The sequence below is a fragment of the Opisthorchis viverrini genome (genome assembly GCF_000715545.1).
Source record: "Opisthorchis viverrini unplaced genomic scaffold opera_v5_94, whole genome shotgun sequence".
Lineage (NCBI taxonomy): Eukaryota > Metazoa > Platyhelminthes > Trematoda > Opisthorchiida > Opisthorchiidae > Opisthorchis > Opisthorchis viverrini.
In genome coordinates, this window is record NW_008751751.1 from 204506 (window position 1) to 226691 (window position 22186).

Below are 22186 nucleotides of genomic sequence, written 5' to 3' on the forward strand. Positions count from 1 at the left end.
CAGCTGTGTTCAGATAATTGAGCTGAAATACTGTGAGCAGTTCAGCAGATCTTGAGAGTAATAAATTCAGCACATTCGCTTCATTTCAGAATGTTCTAACCTAGTTAAAACTTTTAACATTCTGGTCCTCACGACCGGACAGCCAAAGATCCATTTGTTTGTTTCCTAAATTATTGATTGCGTAACTGAGAGAGCGCGTGAACAAACACAGTAATGAGTGAACGAGTGAACAAATAACCAGATAAACAAACGAACGAATCAACGAATCGGTGGACACTACTCCGCTCATCGGATGGCCTGTAAAGGCTAAGAATCTTCCATTCCGTAAATATGCCCTGTATTTCTGGCAATTGTAATCATAGAACACGCACTCACAAGACTCTCGTTTAAACAATCGTAACCTGTCCTCGCGCAATCGTCTTAACCGAAGGGGAGAAGCGGTGGACTCGAGTTCTGCTCGTATTAGAACTCATCAGCAGTGCATATCCAATGGCTATGAAGGGGTTTGAAATCCGCACATCTGACATGCGAGGCAAGTTTGTTACGACTACTCTACCAGCGCATGCTGGACTCATCCGGAAATTTACTTTTGAACATATGCACGCAAAGGGTAAAACACCTGTGATACAGACAGTGAGACAGTTACGCAAGCATGCTGAAAGCCGAATCAACCAATGGTTTCATGAGGTTTCCGCACGATCAACTAACCTATCATTTGTTCACGTGCCAATAAAATGAACATTATTTCTGGATTTCGACAAATTATCATGGATCAAGTTCATTCGGCCAGATTTCAGACCAACAATTATTTTTCAGTTCCTCACTGAATATCACTTACCGTTGACCAATGTGCACACTGGCGCGCTTCATTGACGTTGTGCGTGCGCGCTCGTTTGAACCTGTTACCGATCGATACACAATAGCGAAGAGCACGTAAGCTAGACAAAACGTCACTTGTTGTTACACACGATGATGCTCTCATATCTTGTCGAAGAACAGATGTAAAAGCAACTGCCGATTCTGACCATGCCAACAAGACAAGCAGAATTCGACGACATCCTGTTAGAGAAGACGAAGGAATTTCGTGAGCGATATTTTAACCCTCCCAAAGAGGTTGTTTCCATGGAGGACTTTGAACGAATACGTACGCTTGGACGTGGAGCATTTGGACGAGTTTTACTTGTGCGCCATTGGGATAAGGATCAGTACTATGCCCTCAAAATTCTATCAAAAATTGAAATAGTCAAAAGCAGACAAATAGAAAATGCCATAAACGAGAAGAGAATATTGGCCGCATGCAACTTTCCTTTTATTATCAAACTGTTTTTCAGTTTTAAAGACAACAGCTATCTCTACATGGTGATGGAGTTTGTTATTGGCGGGGAAATGTTTACTTTGTTACGGAACATGCGCCGATTCCCCGATAACATGGTGAAGTTTTATGCCGCCCAGGTTGTGATGGCGTTTGAATATTTACACATGTTGACCATTGCTTACCGAGATTTGAAGCCGGAAAATCTACTTATAACTGGAGAGGGATTTCTGAAAGTGGCCGATTTGGGCTTCGCAAAAATGATACCCAAAGACAAACGGACTTGGACTTTGTGTGGCACACCAGACTACATGGCACCGGAAATTATCATGAGTAAGGGTTATCACTGTGCTGTGGATTGGTGGGCGTTTGGTGTTCTTCTTTATGAAATGACAACAGGCTTTCCTCCTTTCATGCATCAAGATCAAATGAAAACTTTTGAACATATTATTTCTGGAAAAATCAAATTTACCAACAACTTTGGTCCCGAGTTAAAAGATCTTATCCGAAACCTAATTCAAGTCGATCTCAGCCGAAGATACGGAAATTTGAAAAATGGCATAGCGGATATAAAAGAGCACGCCTATTTTTCTGACTTGGATTGGTTACAGTTGTACAATATGCAAGTGCGTCCACCATATAAACCAAAATACAAGGGACCTTCAGATACGAGCTGCTTTGAGAAGTGGGAAGAAGAAAATTTGAAAATCGCAGACAAAGAGAAGTTCAAAGTTGAATTTGAGGATTTCTAGTATGTGTTTACACGGCATTTATTTTCGCACTTTGTATGACACAAGCTTCAGTGTCATACACAAACTTAATTTAATCTTATATGGTCTCAAATATATATTGATTTTCTTGTAACTTTTTACCAGCTGGTTGTCGGTTATATCACCTCGGCGAATATCTTAGATAATGGACGAGCATTTCATTATGTTAGATGGTTGTCAGGTCACGTGGAGTGACATTTATCGAAAGTGAGTCAAGTAGTATACTAGTAAAATTTAGTGGAGTTGGCCAAACCACAGGCTGCACTCAAGGTCGATAAATTAGGAGGTAAAGTGTAGAATGCATATTTTTTCGAACGGTAAATGATTACAGAGTTCAGAATCCTAAATGTGCTACAGCAATCGCCAGTGGTTTTACTTTAGACTTCAAAATGAGTGGAGAGAGACGTTTTATTCCGTAGAATGGGACATTTACAAAAGCTGTTTGTTGTCCAGTCTTTATTCGTACTAAAATCCGTTTATTAATCGCCTGTTGTACGTCTGCTAATTAACCTCCGGTTTCTCCGAATCCAGCGCAAATCTACTGCGCACGTCACAATGACTGAGGAATTGGCGACCGATGTCAGCCTGACCAGTATTAAAATCGGTTTCACCTTTCGTTGTGTGTATTCATTATACAGAGATATGTGTCATGATTTTTTGGTAACTGACGCCGCTAACGTAATTTCACTGTTTTTTGGTCACCTAACTAATGCTCTTAATTGCTTGGGTTTTCCGGAGAATGCCAGCTACCGTTAGGATACTTACAGTAACGGTTTTGCACCAGCACTATAAAATTACCAACATTTCTAACAATCTTGGTTCAAAGACCATGCGGTTAGCCAGAATGCCTACAATTTCATGATCATTCTGTTGCAACGTATTTCAAAAACTCTTCTGAACCTGACAATACCTCTGCCTTCACAAGTTGCATGCAAGCGCGGTTTTTTAATGACTCCGTTCAATGGCACACAATGAATATGAACTACCAACCAACATCTAAAACAACTAGCCAAGTACTCCCTCACAGTCAATCGAAGATATATCGGGGCTCATGTCCTCCAAAACTAACTAAGCTACCGATTGATAGAGCAGACTAGGAAATGCATTTTTCAAGGGGATTACACTCAGATGGCTTCAATCAAACGGTGAGGGCGGCACATATACTCTTACTCTTAAGACTTATTCGTCTCTATATCCGTTTTTGAAATTCAGGCAAACAAACTACGTCATCCGTTTTTGACAATTCACTTGCGTCATCAGATTTGCCAAACCATTAGTAGCGAAATTAGCAGATGCTAACTTTAGCCCCTGAAAGATTTCCAGCACGTAGAAAGTAAGCACAATTGAAGCATGTAATAAGTCTCCTAAGATCCACCGTTTGAATTAGAACTTTCGGGGGTGAGGGTTTCAGTGAATATAAAATATAAACCTATCACTACCCGTTTCAAATAGACTTTCAGCCATGCCTTCACGAGGATTTGCTTGACTCAGTGGTTATTTCGTGAGTCTGAAAAGGTACCCTGGCGCTGAATTGGGTGGCAGCACTGAATTCTCCTCCCGAAAGGGGAAGATTCCCGCACTTGCAACATAGCGCCGAGTATGCCAGGCGGTCAGTGTATTGCCCCTTAGCCCATAATGCTGCCTCAAACTGTCAGCGACCGTCGTTCGTGTGGTTTGGAGTAATGAGGCGCCGCTCCGTAAAAATATTTGTTATGCAGTTTTTGCAGCCTACTGCCTAATTTTTAGCACTGAATGCATATATACTATCAACAGGAATTCAAATATTCTCGTTTTAAGTGAGAGAAACCAGCACCAGAAGGATCCGAAATATTCAAAATAACCCAACAAATTTGTCAAAGGTTTTCTCGTTGCATCGAAAAAGATATGCAAGTTAGACATCGATCTATGGGTCAGTCGGTGTCACCTTAACTAATGGTGCACCATTTTTACCCAACTTAATCCTGCAATCCATATAAAGACTGACATCGAAGAATGTGTTCAATCAATCGGATGTTAAATCAGAAATGATACCTAAGTTTCTAAACAGTAGAAAATAATGTGATGTGCTAGTATTCAGTAACGAGTAACACGTGTCACAAGGAAGACCTAGAAAAAGTTAAAAAACAATAGTGAGGTGGGCATTTGGCAGAATGATTCCAATGGTTTTTATGCGGCACCACAAAGGGACCTCCAAGAGTTGGTTGAAGGGCTATTCTATCGAATCGGATTGTTATGTAAAAGTTACCACTGACAAGATCTGACCCCATTATGCATGTATTCAACAGTATCATGAAACCAAACGTAATTCAATGCGACTAACCTCTGACTGATGTTACACGGACAGTGTGAATAGCGAAGCAATACCCACAGATTAAATATTCAAAATCTCTCCTTTTGCCCATCGCAAATAGCATTTCACTGCATCCGAGAAACCTTAGAAACACATCTAGGATTTCAGGTGTGAGGCCAATTCTTCCGTTTATAGCATGTAAAAAACTGTAGCAATAAGTCCTCAGCAGCATCAATCCTAGCATCTGTGGTGCATTGAATAATCACACACAACACGTACATTGGTGCGCAATTAAGAAAAAATCGAGAACGGCCTGAACATGTTGAATGACAGAGATATGCGCTCATAGTCAAGCAAGTGACACCGCTAAGATTTTTAAGTGTGCACTATTTCCAGGTTAAAAGCTTGGCTTTATTTGATCGGCGTTGTGATGCCTGGCAACATCAGAATAAACTCCCCTGTTGTGCAACCGTTATACTTACCTAACAGTATTCCAAACGTCTGGGAACCAGGCACCCAAGAGTTGTTTGTTTGATAGAATCACATTCTGGAAAAGTGTAATGTTCTTTTAACTTAAGACTAGCGCAAAAGGGGAGTTTACTTACCTTAAAACCATGGTTTAGCTAACCTAGGAAATTTGCAAATATGCTACTTAAATAAACATAGTTGCTCAATACGGAAGTGGTGAATGGTATATTACGTTTGATTACAAAGCCTTGGAAATGGTTATGTAGATTTCGAACCAGTTTAACTACGACAGTAGTGTATGGATAGCTGATCGCTTACAATAATCAGTTACGCTTAAGCTATTAGATTGAATCAAAGTGGACGGGTACGCAGGCGTATTGCAAACAATTGATCAGGTACTCCGTAATAGGGGGCAAACGCAGTAGCTTCCAATGTTGTCAAGCTTCTTTTTACTCCGTTTTAACCCGTGTAGGCTTGACGAAACCAAAGTTCTGCCCACGTTAGCGTGAGAAATATTCACCAACCTGTAATTCTGCAACTGTATGGACATGCAATTTCCGGTGTACAGAAATATGCTTTCTCCTCACTTCATTAGCAAAGTGTATATTGACCAGAAAAGGCAAAAATATTGTCATCAGAAATAATAACTACTAGGCACGTATTTCAGATGAAGGGGTCAAACAAAGACGCCGATTTCAATTGCTCCCAAATATAAACGTCCCCGTTCCTGATAACTATAATTACTTCGTCAAACGTCTAAAGAATCAGGCAAAAGCACGGATATTATCCCGGACTTAGTTTGATGGGGTTGCCGTATAATGACTGTCTTTGAAAAAGCGCAAACACCGGGGAGATTAGGTTGAAATAAAAAAGTAACCGGAATGTAGGTTCCTTAACACTCACCTTGTACATTTGCAGTCCAAAATCCCGTATGTACTTGACGCCAGATCTCAAATCTTTCAGTGAATGGAGCCCATAAATTAATGACTTTTTGATACTTATTGTTGCTCATTAATGTTTGATAAGGAACTCACGCAGAAAAGTGCCATTCTATTGAGAGTAATTCAATGTAACTGCGAGTAACATCGAGTAGGAAATTTTTCGCCGATTCCTGGATGCTGTGCTCACCGGAGCAGCATTGTTGTAACGGTTATGTACTCTGAGAAATGATCCGGGGCCAACAGCTGCTTGATACTGACATCAAAATGACTCATGAATTGCTGTATTAACCTGTGAGCTAGCCTGGCACGTCCAACAAATTAGATGTTAGATCAAACTTGCTACCTTTCAGGATGCCGTTGGGCATCTCAGCTGCAGGCTGTGGTGTGGTTCAGGTATGGCTTAGTTGGTAGAGACCTGTAGTATCCTTTACCGAACATATTATGCTATAGTACTGAGTTCGTGCCAGGTTGTTGGCGACCATATAATTAAACATCCATTAGAAAGACAGTAGTACCAGTCAGCTGTTGTGTCCCTACTGAAGGGCTAGTGAAGCATACTCATTAGCATTTTTAAGCAGAAAAAGGGTCAAGAAACCGTGGAATACACGAAAGAAAAGTATGAATTTTGAAGTAAACCCTGTTTGTGGTACGCCCAAAAGTGCCCATCCCAAGCGCTGTATGTTCATAGAAACCTAAACTGAGCAGTAGGTACCTGGAGCACCCTCCTAGGTTGTACTAGCATGGCTAAATGCATCACACCTTTCAAAATGCATGCAACTTATTTGTCCGACGAGGTCCTCCTACCGATTGGAGTAAAACTATGAGCTAATCCCAACCCATCCAGTTAATCAAACGCCACATTGAAAGCCAAACATGCTTGAAATGGACGATAATTTCCTGCTTTAGTCATCAAAAGAAACAATTCTTTTGATTCCATGTAACATCGGCCGAATCAAGCGTCTAGAGTAAAAACAGCAACGATGAGCTTTTCCCGGCAATAGCGTTCTCCAGTTCGTTGTGCACGAATCAGTTTCACACCGGTGGCTACTAGGTTATCCTCAACTTTGTTGGTAGAGTTTTAGAAAGAAATCGGTTCAGCGATGCTACCAAAAGTCGTGAAAAATATTTACTGTTTATATAAATATATCCAAAATGACATTTTTTACCTTAATGGGTTTTTGCATAATACAGCATGAGGATTACTAGAATTCTTTCCTTTTTGGTAAGTTTCATTCAGTTACTGAGTGAGAGGGGCAGTACACCATTCGGGCATCTTCCATACGATTTTATATCAAACTACATTTCCCACGCATAATTCAGTTCCAAAGTGCCATGCAAAAGTAAATCGATAATGTCCCTTCTAGAGTATTAGCCTTTTCATCATCTCCATAATCCTTCAGCTCTTTTGGGTTCATTTTGCTTCCTTGAGAAGCCTGAGAGTTTCCGTTGTAAACGCTATAGTTAGAGAATATTAGCGCTGTGTTCGGTGCAAATGAGCTTGAATGGATGGTGTACTGTGTGTGTCATTTGGTTTGATTGTTGGTGGAAAATCACAGCCGTAACAGCAAATTTTAACTAAATATTTCGTTTACCATGGTTGACCTCCATAATTTCTTGAATAAACAATGCTTGCAATTCGTACGATGAATATATAACTCGAATAGGACGTTCGAATTTTAAACAAAGATAAGTCAAACCCAAGGGTGGAGACAGGATATAATGTCAACTCCAGTTGCCATAACAACCGTTTGGCATAGGCATGGCAACCGAAATAATGGTAGGCGAAAAGGAAATTCCTTTACCAATTTCTAGTTAGAATGGGTTGGGTCGCATGCAATTTTCCATCGCTAATAGTGAAACATGGCAATCATTCAGTGCACATCAGCTTAGTCCATTGTTGCCATGGGGCATTCAGCGCAGAAGTTTGTCCAGTTTCATAAGAAAAGTAAATTTATCAAAATATCCTCAAATTATGAACTCCCTAGGAGCAAAATACGAACTCTAATAATCAGCGGAACTCGGAGGAAACCCCCTGGCCAGAAGCCTGACAGCCTAACACCCGAACAATGCACGGGTAATTTTGTGGTGAAAATTCAAGAGATTTTATATTTTGCTATCGTTGATGCGTTTTCAAGTCCCTCCCGTTTAACCGTCTGCAAACAGTCGTTTGCGTGACTGCAAACCGAATTCCAGTTATACGGTCGTTTCTGTGTCAGTCTGGTCTTCTGCGCGAGAAATATTATGTGTTGCCACATCGCCTGACTTTGAGAATAGTACTGTTAGCCCGACGAAATATCACGTAAAATAGCGTTGAAAAAGACAGTCCATCAACAGAAAAACATAGGAACTTCTTGATCTGCAATGTTTTATTGGATTAGTTACCTGTCAGGGTAACGTCTTTGCAATTCGTGGTTTTGCTCAGTGAACTGGAGGATGCTTGTGTTTGAGCGCTATTAAGTAACACTCGAAGAAGGCTGCTTCGCGACAGCTCCGACCGTCCTAGTGTTTTGCAGCAGTGAGTAACTGTACTCAGTACTGCTCTGATTCTGAAGTTTGGCGGCGGTCTCCTTTGTATAAGTGTTTTCTCGATGCATCCAGCACAACAGGCTCCGAATGTTACCGCCTCTGCTGGCAAAATGACTGGATAGATGTGCAAATCTGCTTTTTATTGACCGGTACACGATTAGCTTTTTTGGGAAGAGAGCTTCCACATGTGTAGGTTTGTGAAGTTCTAGGAGAGACAGCACTCGATCTGTTAATACGATGTTAGATTGTGACCATCCAGAAAATGTCGAAGAGTCAATTCTAGTTAGCTAACTGCTGGGATTAAATTTCACGAGTGACATGAAACAAGCCCACGGTTTGTTTGGACCACAGGGTATAAGCTTCAGAGTTGACATATATGGAGCTGTCTGACGAATTTGCTGGGTCCACTAGATGACGATTCCTTCGAGTGGGCTTGCCACCTGAACACACGTACCTTGTTTGTTAATGATAGCCCGTCGACTAGGAGAATGTTTCTTCAGTGTCGAAGATAGCGTGTTCTGCCCATCACATGATGAATATAATTTGTCAGCCAGGCGCAAGTACTACTGTGACTACTGCTGGGACCAGCGGACACCAGACTTCTTCACCCAGCCAAGCTCTTCTGCATGTCGACGGCACTGAGTCGAAACAATCTTCATCGAAATCCTGTGCTAGCAATCAGCGCAGGGCAACTAATTGACTGTGCTTGTGCTAACACTTTTGCGGACGTGAATTTGATGGTGGGGTAACGAGCCAGTCTTCAGTCTGGTGCACTTTTCAGAGCCCTCAGGTGTGAAACGCTCCGTCCTCTCTTGCGTGTTGATTGGAACTTGCGTGGAATCATGTTGTTTACCGCGAACGCAACCAACACGCCAAAAACTAACGGGGTTATCAGAGCCCCTGGAGTTTCTAACAAGGCTTGCTGTCCTGGCTACCTAATTGATATAACGAGGAGTTGGTTCAGCCTCGAAGAGGTCATTTTTAGAATAACACTCGTATTGATTCGATATCCATGACTATATTGCACAAAATTGTCAGTTTCCGAACAGTTATCTATTAACATCATTCTAGCTGAGCAACACAGCTGTAATTTTGAGTATAGAATGATGCATTCACGAAAGACACCTTTTAACCCGGGTGACGAAGTTGGCAGTTTCCTGGAAGTACCCGTCATTGAGGGTATTCCATCGCTTCCAATGCAAATAAGTAAGATCTGAGCTGTTTCTCGGTAGCGCTTCCCTCATGAAAATTATCGCATTGGGAGAAAATGCTTTAATTCACTGCACACTAATCCGTTGTTTATAAGAGATTTCATTATATTGAGAAGTCAGTGTATCCTGAAAATTTGAGAAAGACTGTACAGCTGTTTCGCCGTTGTTAGAAATCAACACCAGCGCGCATTTCACAAAACTCAGAGAGCTTCGAACCCGTGCGCTTCTCGCCAACGGTTGATAACCGTTTGGGTACGAACCGCTGACCGGCAGTGTGATAAGCTTTCACTGAGACAAGGCATAGCGCCATCCATCTTTCAATCACGGAATTGGTATCATGTGGTAATATACTGATGGCTTCTTGAGTGGCGAGGAATTGCATCCGCCAGCCATGCGTATTTTGACGTCAGCTTCTCAAAGTATTTAGAAGAAAGCCCTTTCTCCAACTAATCGAACTGATGAGTACACGCCCAAACATTACCAAAGACTAGTTCTCCGGGCAACGGTTGATATGAGTTGTCTAGGTTTTAAATCGTGGCATGACAAGCATATCATTATCGTGGCTAAAACGCAAAGGGGTGTTCAATTTCGCATTTATAAATGAACGAGCACAAATTGAGCCTAAGCCGTCCAAATGTGGAAAGTTGTGGAGGTAAGTGGTACTGTGATTTTTCCCCGACAGACCTGAGGCTAGAATTACGAAGTATTACGCAAATTAGTCTGATTTTTAACCTTGATACTTTTGTCTTTTCAAGTGCAAGATACATGGAATTTCTATTTCACTGTCAGCGAATTTGCTTTTGGTTTTAGAGCCACATTCATAATATGACAAGCAAGAACGGTTGCCTCTTCGCGTGATTATTCTAGTGAGATGTATTAAATGGCTGCTCCTTGTTCCTCGGAAGGCTCCTCTTTGGAAATTTTCGAGACCTGCTTTGTAGTACGTATCCATCCTTATGCACACTACAGCTGCACTGATTAGAATTGAGCACACATGAAATTTTTATGGAGGCCGATTGAAACACTACTCATAGAGCGTTTAGTAAATTATAATGAAACACATGGGACTGTAGAGGCAAGTTGACCAGGGGAAAAGTACGAACCAGCCAAACAATACACTTATAAACTTGAAATTGACATTTGGTTTTTCTGCAAAACGGAACCCTTTTTACGGGACGCCCCAAAGAAAGAGGTTTCGGTGAACACAACACGCCAGGTATCGATCGGGACTTATTGCGCACAAATAGTCTGAATAGATGAAGTTTCCATTTGCGATACTCAATTTGAGGAAGTTTGTGGACATGATTTATGGTGGTAAATTTACTGCCAAAAGTAAGTTTAAGTTTTTCAGGTTCATATCACCGTGTTCGTTTTACATCTACATTGATTCTAATGCCTAGTGTGACACCATTGCCTGTTTGCACTAAGGTACTCCTATAACCATTCCAGTGTCCTATGATTTTATGTAACTCCCAAGGGTAAGAAAATGGCAGCCCGAAATCCACCATGTTTCTCTGATAGTAAATATCCAGCTATTTGGGTAGGAACAACAAACATTTAAACTACTCACCCTGGGTGGATTGTAGATTCTAATCAGTCGTAATCGGCACTGAGTACAAGTATATGATTAGTTTCAGGTTAGTCGATACGCCCTCTGACGGAAAATTTAGTCGGTTATTAGCCCATTATCAGAGCTTGAAAAGCGGAAGCGGTTGGCCACTGCTTCGTCGGGCGGGTGGGCCACTCACAAATTACCAAACTCGGGAAAACGGACCAACAAAAAGTGAAGTGCGATATTTCCAAAATGTGGCGAGGGAACTCACAGTCTGAGATGAAGAAAATTAGCACACCTCATTTCATGTCAATGATGAAATTGAAAGAATTTGCGCCGCAACACTGGGTTGTTCAATTAACTGGCCGTCTATTAATGTTGCGGTGTTCTCCCAAGAATTAACATTCTTTATGGCCTCAGCATGATAAGGATTAGGCAGGGTTGTTTGTGTACAAAAACGGGTGTCCGAATAGTGAAACAAAGGAATAACAGTTCAAACAGACATAGCAGTAGGATATTATGCGATTTGGGCCTTTGCGTGTTCGGATCGAAAATTTGTGGATTTGCACTTAAGACATAAATGCGATTTAGAGCAGAGTTCTCTTTAGCTGCTGAAACGGCATTAAAGCGACTCAAGGTTAATTAAGTATTATGAGCGATACGCCAATCCCTTGAATCCTTTGTCACTCTGGTTGTTGAACTGGATCACTCGCCACCTGCTTTTGGCAGCAGACAGTGTTCCAGTTGTTTAAGCACATTATGAAACTAGCAGCTACGAATATCTGCACACCACAACTTCAGATCCCACCTATACATACATTTACGACTAATCTATTTTACCAGGGATTTCACCTCTAACTCACCATGGGTTACCTTGTCTGGAGATTACTTTGCTTAACAGGAGGCGAAAGAGTATCAAGAGTACATAATGGCCGGCTCAGAAAGAATTAATCCGTATAAAATATTTCTATTATTTTGTATGTTTTCCACAGTGCTGTGGAAGTAACACGCTATTCGGAGTACAAGATTCTGGAAAATTATCGTATTCACACAGATGAGGGCAAGTGAAACTCTACCTAATGTTGCTGCCACAGACAGAAAATAGGATCTACACAATTGCAGATGGAGGAAGGATTAACAGACCGACGGCATACAAAGAAGAAATGCAACTTGATAAAAGCCACATTAGTCCTGCCGTAATGTACTTTTGCATCTAGAGTCGTCATTGATTTTCTTGCACCACACAGCGTTTTTTACAGTTTAGGTTTGCTTTTGACTAGAGAGTAAGGGCTGTCAAATGTGCCAAAAAATCTCTATTCAACATTGCATGTCATAAATTACACGGGGGGAAAATTAACTGAAAACATAATGATTTATGTTTGCTCTTGCTTACATCAGTAGGAAGATTTTTATCTTAAGTTGGTTAAACAACACTCTGTCTGTTAATTTAAGTAAATTACTGGATTTTATCTTCTTCGAGATAATTCTGTAGGTCGTCAGTGTTTCGGTCATCCGGTACCATGCGGATACTTACGCGATGTGTTGGATGGTTCAATACTGCTCCAGCAAGTCTTCTATCAAGCATCCGTTTTCACAACCATAAGATGACTGACTATTGAGCCTAAATATTACCACAAATTTTATGTTAGACATTGATAAATAGACAGTGAGCATGTTGAACACCAAATAGCCCTCAAAAGTACTCTGCTTAAAGACTAACATACGCTTTTTTCTCCTCATCTCACTCAGTTGTAATTTGAATCCAGATATATTTTTATTTCATTTTATTATTATTTTATTTTATTACTGTGGCCCTTGGCCACTTTTCTTTCGGCATGAGTGAAACTTCTCACTGCTGCTATTTTCCACCAGTTCTAACAATGTGACTGTTTTGAAGGCAAAAGCTGTGCCGTCATTTTTTACTTCGAAAAAATCGTACTGCTTATTCGCCTCCTATCCGTCATTATTACACAAACACTAACTGAATTCCAAATAGGATTCGAGAGACGAGTGTTTGATGGGATGGCTTCTATGAATTCAGTCTTTTCTCTAAACCCGCGACCTCTGTTCTCAATCTGGTTAACCATACATATTTGCATACTGAGTCATGTGTCCTTTAAAAATTTGAAGTGAAGGAGACCACACTTGTACTCGTCAACAGTGGAGTGTGGATAGGTATCCAGTATTACCAAACGTCCCAGGGCGGTTTCATATTAAGAAATATCCAAACATTTTAAATGACCACATAGTCACCTATTCCAAACATAAAGATCAAATGCACTCCCACGAGCAAGGTGATTCATATGGAGGACGTTAGAATATGTGCTTTCCGGGGTGATTCTAGGAAACGATACTGAATTAACACAAACACTGTCAGGAACTGATGATGCTTATTACCTGCACTGTCTCGGTTTCATTACCATGAACTTATGTTGCAATATTGAGGAATTTTCCGGTCCAAACATCCCAGATCAAATTAGTGGACTATTCAGCTCCAGTTCAGGCGGTAAAATACATTTCCCATGATTTCTGTAGTTCTTCTCGGTGGTTAGCCGCTCAGCCATTTCGCATGAAGAATAAATGAACCAATTCACAGACCAGCGCACACGCTCTGAAGAAATTTTTCCGCCCGATGAAACCTGCGATTGAAATAAATTACTATCATACAGAAACAAAATTGTTTCATGACTAAGAATCCTTCCGCTTGGTGATGTAGAGGCCACCGTAAATGGAGTACTAGATTATTCCGAGGAATATCAAACATGTACAAGTGGACTTCAGTGGTGAAGTCTGATTTTTAATGTACTACTCATAAGGTTGCTGAAAATCCGTCTTTGAACATCATTAAGGAGAGATTCAGCTGGGTTCCAGGTGAGTCTCTCGAAAAAACCAAATTAGTTTGAAAATGAGTGTATATTCGCTCATTTGGTTTTTTAACTTTTAGTCTCAACTAATTTGCTGGACAAACCAGAGTAATAAAAATGCGACGAATAGTTTGTTTTGATTGGGGAGAGACTGGTAGGCTAGCAAAGCGTGGAATAATTCTTTGGATCTTCTTTGAACTGCCATCCTACAGTTCATTTTCCATAGTGGAATGAGGTTTGAATGCCGAAGTGAACCAGTGTGTAAATATTAGTTCCTGGTGTTTTAGAGAGAACATAAAAATCATGAAAGGCGAGTCCTTTTTACACATCTAGTCACCATTTGTGAAACCGAATTGATCAATATCTGAAGTGCGAAAAATGGCGATAAATCACTGGAGCACAACATCATCACACCAGTCAGCATGTTTGCAAACTTTTCGTTGTTAGATGAGGGGACAGTCCATTATACTCCGTCTGATCTTAGCAAATAAGCCAAAGTCTAACAAAAATTCACGAATATTGAACACGTAACCACCTAGGAAAATCTCAACCGGTCGCACTGCTTGATGAGAATGCATGATGTCTCCGAATAAGTAGCACCTTACTCTTGACTAAACTCCATGGGTTGTCATCTGCTGGCTTTTATTGACTAACGGGTATTCAACAAGCGGTGGCCATGGTATAGCAGTCCGTTTCTTTTCTGAGGCTTGGGTGTTAGACCTATGGGTAATGTTATCGACTTGACAATTTTTCTAGGCCTCTGAAAATAAAACAACCACTAGACCAGATCCACAGAAAATATAATGTTTAATTTGAATAGAGCAGAGTAGCACTGTTATCAGACTGACGTAATAATCAAGATGAGTTTGAATTACAGAAGCCTACTGATCTCTTGTCAGGTACTCATAATCTCTCTGGCCCCCAAATTTATCGGGACGGAGACGGGGAGCACTAATGGTATTCAACAAGATTCCCATTCCAGGTTATTACTGACGTCCTGCTGGTTAGCAGATCAGAAGTCGCCGTCACTGAAAAGAGTGAATAACTGTGCCGGTAAGTATGTGATAATTACTTGTGAGCTCAGCTGATAACTCTAAAAAAACATGCATTGTTTAGGATCTGTTGGTCATCGAAATAATTGTTTCGGTATTCTGAGCGTGTCTGATCACAAATGGCAATTTTTACTTATTTATATCCTAAAATCCTTGTGGCTGATATGTTGTTAGCATTTCTTATTTTAAGAAATATATGAGATAGTACTCTGTCGCCCAGACATGCAAGATGTATGATAGAATGTTATAAGTTAAAAAGACAAGGATCGCCCGAAGTGAGCATATCTTCATATACAACCAAAAATTAGCCCTTGTAACTGATGTTACGCCCATAGAAGGCCTTAAAGGTTCAACGTGAGACAACGAGCGATTTTTATCGCCATACCATTGATTGATTTTTTTCTGCAAACAGAAGAGAACAGAAACGACAAAGATAATCTCTAAATTGACATGATTGTCTGGACATTCTAAACTAGCTACCTATACTACGTAAGTATTGACTGTTGGTTCAGTCTTTGATGAACATCGAGAACCTGTGTTTTTTACGTGGTACCAAATAACGTCGATTTTTACGGAAAATGAGGCACTGATCGAAAAAAGTATCAGAAAAAAACAGGGCACAGATTTTTTTGGATTTTTGGAAAAATCTCATAGCATTCGCGCACAACGAATCTCATGCATTATTCATGTGAAAAATTGCAGAAATCAGAAGTATGCAAATAAATGAACATCAATTTCTCTGAATGCCAGAAAAACGGTACAGATTAGCCGAATCTTAGCCGCCGGAATTAGTTTTAGGTTGAAGCTGGTCACCACTTCTTAGCTGTACCCGTCATCATGAACACTGCCCATTCGACCAATTTACATCGTGATATTTCAAGTGCCACAGCATAGTTCAGGAGTTTGTGTGCAGAATTAATCCTGAATATTCCTTCGTCAACATGTTTGAAAAACAAAAATAAATACTTTTAGGGTCGTCTGCGGGACGCACGTCACTGTCTGCTCACGGCTAAAATATTTCCCGCCAAGTGGAAGGCATAATGGAAGGAAACTATACTATATACCATACTGTACTATATACCATACTATATACTAGAAGAGTAATACCCGGTAATGGTAAATCATGGATGGTATTTTCTGGGAGTAAAAGTATTTGTTAGTTATCAATGCTGCGCTATGTCCAGAGTGCATGTTGCGAACTAAAATCATTGGCAGTGCCTTTATGGCATGCGGACGTTGACAACTTCTACTAGGATTTTAGACAAACAGGCATATTTTCACAAGATGAACTTTCACACTGCCACTCTGATGACCAATGTACCTTGTGTCGTGAATTAATGAGAGCTGAGTTCGCCGTAAGATGCCGAATAACTTGAAAGATGACGTAGAAATACGTTTTGGAAGCCCACAGACCAAACGGCCGTATGACGGAAACATACTGAGCAGCATACCAATCAACTCAAGAAGACAGCTGGAAGCCCTCAGAATTTGGGTCAGCTTCTTCCAAATCTTGGAGACTGGAGTAGAGATTGATCAGGCATCCTTCACAATGAAATCACGAGAGCTCAAGAAAAGTCAAATGAGCTATGCAATCCAGCATTTGCTGTCATTTGATCAGTGTCTAATGGTCAAATTAGGATCGTCCAACTGATTTCACACAGTCATTACCTTGAGCGGGTAAGATACTCAACGAAAAGTCTGCTTTCGACAATTTAAGGCAGGCTCAATAATCACTCACCAGATTTTGCTAGTCTTTACGTGGCCCGATCTACGCACGTACAAATCAAACTTCTGCCATGTCCATTAACGAATGATGGGTACCGTGTTTGAGAACCGGTTTGCAAATAGCCATGACTTGTTTTGTTTAGTCGAGCTTCCTCAGAAAACAAGATATATAAAACATTTTTGATGTAACATCACCCGAACGCACAATTTGAAGGCACCATAAACGTGCCAATCGATGCGGCCAGATAGCGAACAACAGGTGATGGCTGAAGGTGTACGGTAGCATTCAACTGACACAGTCATTGACAGTGGAAGATAAGCGACGTGAAACTGGCGATTATTTCCTTTCTGGGCAAAACAAAAGAGATGAGCCGGAAGAATGATCGAGGTGAATGAGACTGATGTAGTGCATGTTGCTAGGAGCAATAGTTGCCAACGGATATGTACATCCAAAGTTTCTACAGAGGCAAAATAAATTGCAAGTTCCAGTAAACTTCCGAGAACGGATGAGTTAAAATTAGCCTAAGCAGTTCTGACCGGGATATGTGGGTGCAGATACCCTCAGGGACGAAATATCAGGGGTATTTTCCTCATGGATTTGGTGTCTACCGGAGAAAAATCGTATCGATAAAAGAATATAAAAGAACACCATGCATATATTTTATGGCGGGCTCCTGACTGTATTGTTCATATAAGAGAGAACACATGTACAGTAAAGACTTCGTGTACCCGCTTTCCCATCTAGGTCTCCAGATATCATGGTACCCGAATCTGAAGCAGCAATGGTACACAAACGAAACAATCGTCCCAGGCATTTGGCTGAACGTTTCAATGGTATTCTTCAAATACGGTGCTCAGCTGGGAGTGTTTTCGACTCAGGATAAAGAAGCGTAAGTACCTGTTTTCAATATTGTAACTCCGATAAATTCAATATGGTTGTCTCTGTTTGAAACATATGTCACAGCAAGCTGCTGGTTGTGCGAGGTACTCCCCAAGAATAGAGGCCTACATACTGAGGGTTACTTACGCAGATTAAACGAGGGCGATCTACTCTAAATGCTAATATCTATTAATCATAGCTATACTAAACTAATGATAGCTTATAAGGGCGGTAGGATACACACCTATATATATGCAATAAAATTCTCTTCGTTAGATGGCAACCTACAATCTCAGTTTTTTAACTTGGCTTTTACTACTGATACCAAGGTTTTGGTGTTTAGACTCTCCGAAAAACTGCCACAAGTACGTTTCCGCATCCTGCAAAAACCTCACGACATAATGACAAGTGACAGTCATTTAAACAACCAGACAGAACAGACCTTGGTGCTATATTTGATCCGGGCAACTTCAAAATGGTATCCGATTACTTTTTCCATTGCAGCAAGTGCAAAACTCATTTTACACACAAGAAATATCATTGAGTCCAATGGATCTCAGTAGTTTTGAGCCTATAAAAATCCTTCTGATCATTGCCATTTGGTTAGCGGTGAAGAGATGAAAAAGTCAGTGATTTGGGGATTAAACCAAAACTTTCATTCGTCATGCTAATCTCCCTCAGATAAAATAATATGGCCGCACGTGCAAAATTGAGATGACGAGCCTGTTAAGGCATTGTATACGGCCACTGGTTCAGTTTCCAAAACTACAGTTTTCTAACGACTATCATTTGTTGGAGCTAGCAGTCTAGAAGTTGCTTCTTACCCCATTAACCCCAGATTGACTTATGGTTTTGTGTCCTGATCTTATCATGTTTTCACACCGTTATGTCGGATAGATGCCAAACTGCAAGGAAAACTGTGGTATCGTTGAAAGAAAGTGTAAAGCAATTTGGCAATACATCATTCAACATCTTACACTAGAATATCCCGCGTTTAAAAGTCAATTCAGCTAAAAGGGATTGAATTTGTAACAAGCTTGTGTCTTCATCACAAACGTATGAACAGACTTTATTCTGTCTTTATGCGATTATTTTCTAAGTCCAAAGAGAAACAGTGGACTCGGTGTTTGCTCCCACTGAACCTCACAAGCACTATGCGCCCTGCATTCTGCGGAGCCCTTAAAACCGGCGTGCGACTGTTTGAATATCTATAGCAGAACGAGTGGAAGGTTGTACAGAAGAAGGCAATACGGAGACGAATTCCGGGATTCAGAAAATGGATACGAGTTTGAAAATGTCCTCGGAGCCTTTCAACTAAGGTTTCCTCATAGGATAACCACTAATCAACATAAACAGTGTTGTTATTAAAGGTTCATGGAAAACGACGCGGGAGCCAATATGCTCATCTGTTCAGATTTGATTCACATGAGTTTATCGTGCGGTGGAGCAAAATCGGCAAACCTCTGACGCCGGGTGTTTCCCATTCCCCCCACCTTATTGGAGATACACAGCACATAAAATTCGAGTGCAGTGCTTCTCCTCACTTTGATTCAAGCAAAGAAATCACAAGTTACGGCAGGTATACTGTTCACAGCAAATGATATGGATGCACACTACATTAGTCGCATGGGAAGTAACGACACCATCCGTTGTGTAATTAGGTTGACTCAGGGATTTTTGGAGTGTGGTGCGCTTCTCAAAGGCATCGCAACCAAAAAATTATATTTCTTCTCCTAGTTTAAAACAAACAATTTGACGCATTTTAGCATTTATGTGGAATGAATTGTTTGGAATTAAAATAAATCCTTAGGTTGTGGAACGTTGTTTCAGAAGCAGGTTACTAAACGCTGCTCAAGGTGTTTTCAACACCACTGCCAGATAGGCTAGATCGACACAACTTACCATTTCAAAACCAAAATCTAGCGATTGTCACCGAACTTTTTCGAAAACAAAATGGCTACCCCCTCGTAGAATTGAGAAACACGAGCCACCGTTGATTTATCGGTGGTGAGGTTGAATCACATTTTCAAATTATTTTCAACTGCTCCTCCTCTGAGTAATTCTACAAATTTCTCACCATGGTTTATTTCATTTTTCATATTTTATGAATGTCTAACAGTAATTACCAACTGTTTGTCATTTGGTAAAAAGTATATGTACTTGAACAGACGGATAGTACTGCCAAATTGCTAGGTTCCTCAACCAGAAAATGTGTTGAGAAAAACAGATAGAGTATTCATTTCCTAATGACAAGTGAAATGAGTATTGGGTACGATGGAAAACGGCCTTTTCTGTCAGTTTTTTCAAGCTTGTGAAAAGTAATTAGTTAATATTTAATCTTAAAGTAAATTTAGTTGTTGCTGAAACGTCGAGAAATCCTGCACGACCGTTTTCGACTTTGTTGCGAAACTTCGATATTTTAAAAGGGTTTAAATACGCCGAATTTAGGTCTATCTAGAATTGTAATGAACCTTTATATAGTTTGAATAGCTTCTATCATCTGTTTTAAGTTCACATTAGATGATCTGGTACTGACTAGCTCAGTGCACAGAAAAGTCTCAGACTAGAGGACAAAGGGAACTATGTATTTCCTCCTTTGTCTGAGTCTACAAGTGCTGGAAGCACGTGAAAAAAACTTGCAGCTTGCAGACTAAAGGTGTGTACCAATATACGCAGTATACCTCGGCTAAGATGTTCAAGTACAAACAGGAAGGACCTGGTTTTGATTTGTTACTGAGATCTATTAGATGCATACTGCGGATGATTTCCAAGTGGAATAGAATGGTGTACGGTGTCGTCACACTACGAGCTGACTGAAGCTTGATTGGCAGATGAACCCTTAAGCTAATCCCTTGTTAACTAGAAGATGTAGAAACAAGTAATTCGAGTGCCGTTCAAACCGCGTTGGTTGTCAGTATCCTGTTGACGGTAGCATTATATTTAGAATCGGCATGGTGCTTAGGTTGTATCATTATTTGAAAGAGTTTGCACCAAAACGCTTTGACATATCAAAAAAATACTTACCTGGACTATTTTTGGCCTCCTTTCTACACTCCCAAGCTTGGTTGACGAAGTGGCAGCCAAATGCTCTTCCACCCGATGTCCCTGGTGGAATGTGTACCAGACATGCTGCATTACGTTTGCCAGATCTTCAGTGCAACGGTGGATGGAAAGCAGAATATTAGAAATGACCGGTCATCAGCCGTTGTTATCAGAGATAACAGAAACCGACGCCTTCATCACGGGACCGATTAGGAGGCAACAGTGGACATTGAATCCTATAAGTGAGCGTCACATAACTCTTACTACCCGTAGGATACTGACCGTTCAGATGGAGTATGTTCTTTCATTTCTATACGAAGTATGAAAACTAGATTGTAAGCACAGAATGATTACCATTCCTTCATTGTAACTGATAACCACGCGCCAGAAAATTGTGAAGGCAAGTGAGTTAGTGCCTGGTTCATCCAGTGTTGATAAGAGAAAAAACACTCCACACTAAGCACAGGCTACCCATTTTCCCCTAATTCCTCCTCTCCCCGGACGTGACATGACGGACACCAGTATGTTATAGGAGAATCAGTTTAACCCTAGGGAAAAACGGTGGACAGGCCTCGATTAGTACAGTATAGACCTGAAGAGGTTCATGTTTCTAGAGACGCATTTAAGGCCATAGCCCTCTCACGCTCAACTGAGAACAAACCAGATTATATCCATTTTTACACCAGGAATACGCCATGTATACCTAGTATTGCCAAATCATGTACAGCCTAAAGCAATGAGTCCACCGAAAGGGTGGCTTATTCTCGCAAATTTTCTCTTAGTTCCTATATTTTATAATTCGTCGCAGTTTTTTTAGTTCAGATTGAAAAGGCCACATTGTTGATAAGCGTATTTGTCGAATAAGAATGGTCTTGACTGGAGGACAACTTGGTCAGTGAAAATAATAACTATTCCACATCAACAGCAAGTCTTTGTTCTCGCGCTAGCATATACTCAGCAACGCCCAAAACAACAGCACCATATGTAAGCATGAACTAATAATTATCGACCTTAAAAGTTGTTCGTGGTGGGGCAAGAGGTGAACGCAAGCATGCGCATGTACTTCACTTAATATCCTAGCAATCACAAGCCACCGGAAATAACATACCTTGAATCGGTAACTTCAGAAATGTCTCTCCGACCAAACGTACGCAAGCAGACCGTCTAAGTAGACGCTTCATTGTTGAGAAGGCAGCGCAGAAACGTCCGAGCTACCTGCCACTTTAATGAAGTGAGCAAAGCCTAGTTTGCTCATTTTAAAAAACGGTGCAACGACCAACATGACCAACTTTCCAGAAAGTTCACAAAATTATGATCATTCAGGGTAACTGTGTATTCGATACTTATGTCTGCCTTAAGAAGAATATTACATGTATCATTTATAACCATGATTTGATTACAATCTACTTTATACACGGATAAGGTACTTGAGTAACCATGAGAGACCACTGTGAACAGCAAAATGGAAAGGTGGAACAATTGTTAAGGAATACACTCGTTTACGAGTTATGCTTGTGTTTGTGGGTGACTAGAAAGGCTCTCGTTTATGTTAT

At 40.7% G+C, this 22186-nt stretch overlaps 2 protein-coding genes across 2 annotated transcripts; one reads left to right on the forward strand and one right to left on the reverse strand.

The window, feature by feature from the left end:
- Nucleotides 1–386: 386 nt before the first annotated feature.
- On the reverse strand, nucleotides 387–8966 carry T265_05186 (hypothetical protein; the record flags this gene model as incomplete). Its single annotated transcript, XM_009170130.1, is given in 5 exon segments — nucleotides 387–619; nucleotides 8246–8594; nucleotides 8626–8747; nucleotides 8762–8870; nucleotides 8916–8966. The coding sequence occupies 5 exon segments, from the start codon at nucleotides 8964–8966 to the stop codon at nucleotides 387–389; spliced, it is 864 nt and encodes a 287-aa protein (XP_009168394.1).
- T265_13709 (hypothetical protein) lies at nucleotides 1012–2064 on the forward strand (the record flags this gene model as incomplete). Its single annotated transcript, XM_009170159.1, has 1 exon — nucleotides 1012–2064. The coding sequence occupies one exon, from the start codon at nucleotides 1027–1029 to the stop codon at nucleotides 2062–2064; it is 1038 nt and encodes a 345-aa protein (XP_009168423.1).
- Nucleotides 8967–22186: the final 13220 nt, after the last annotated feature.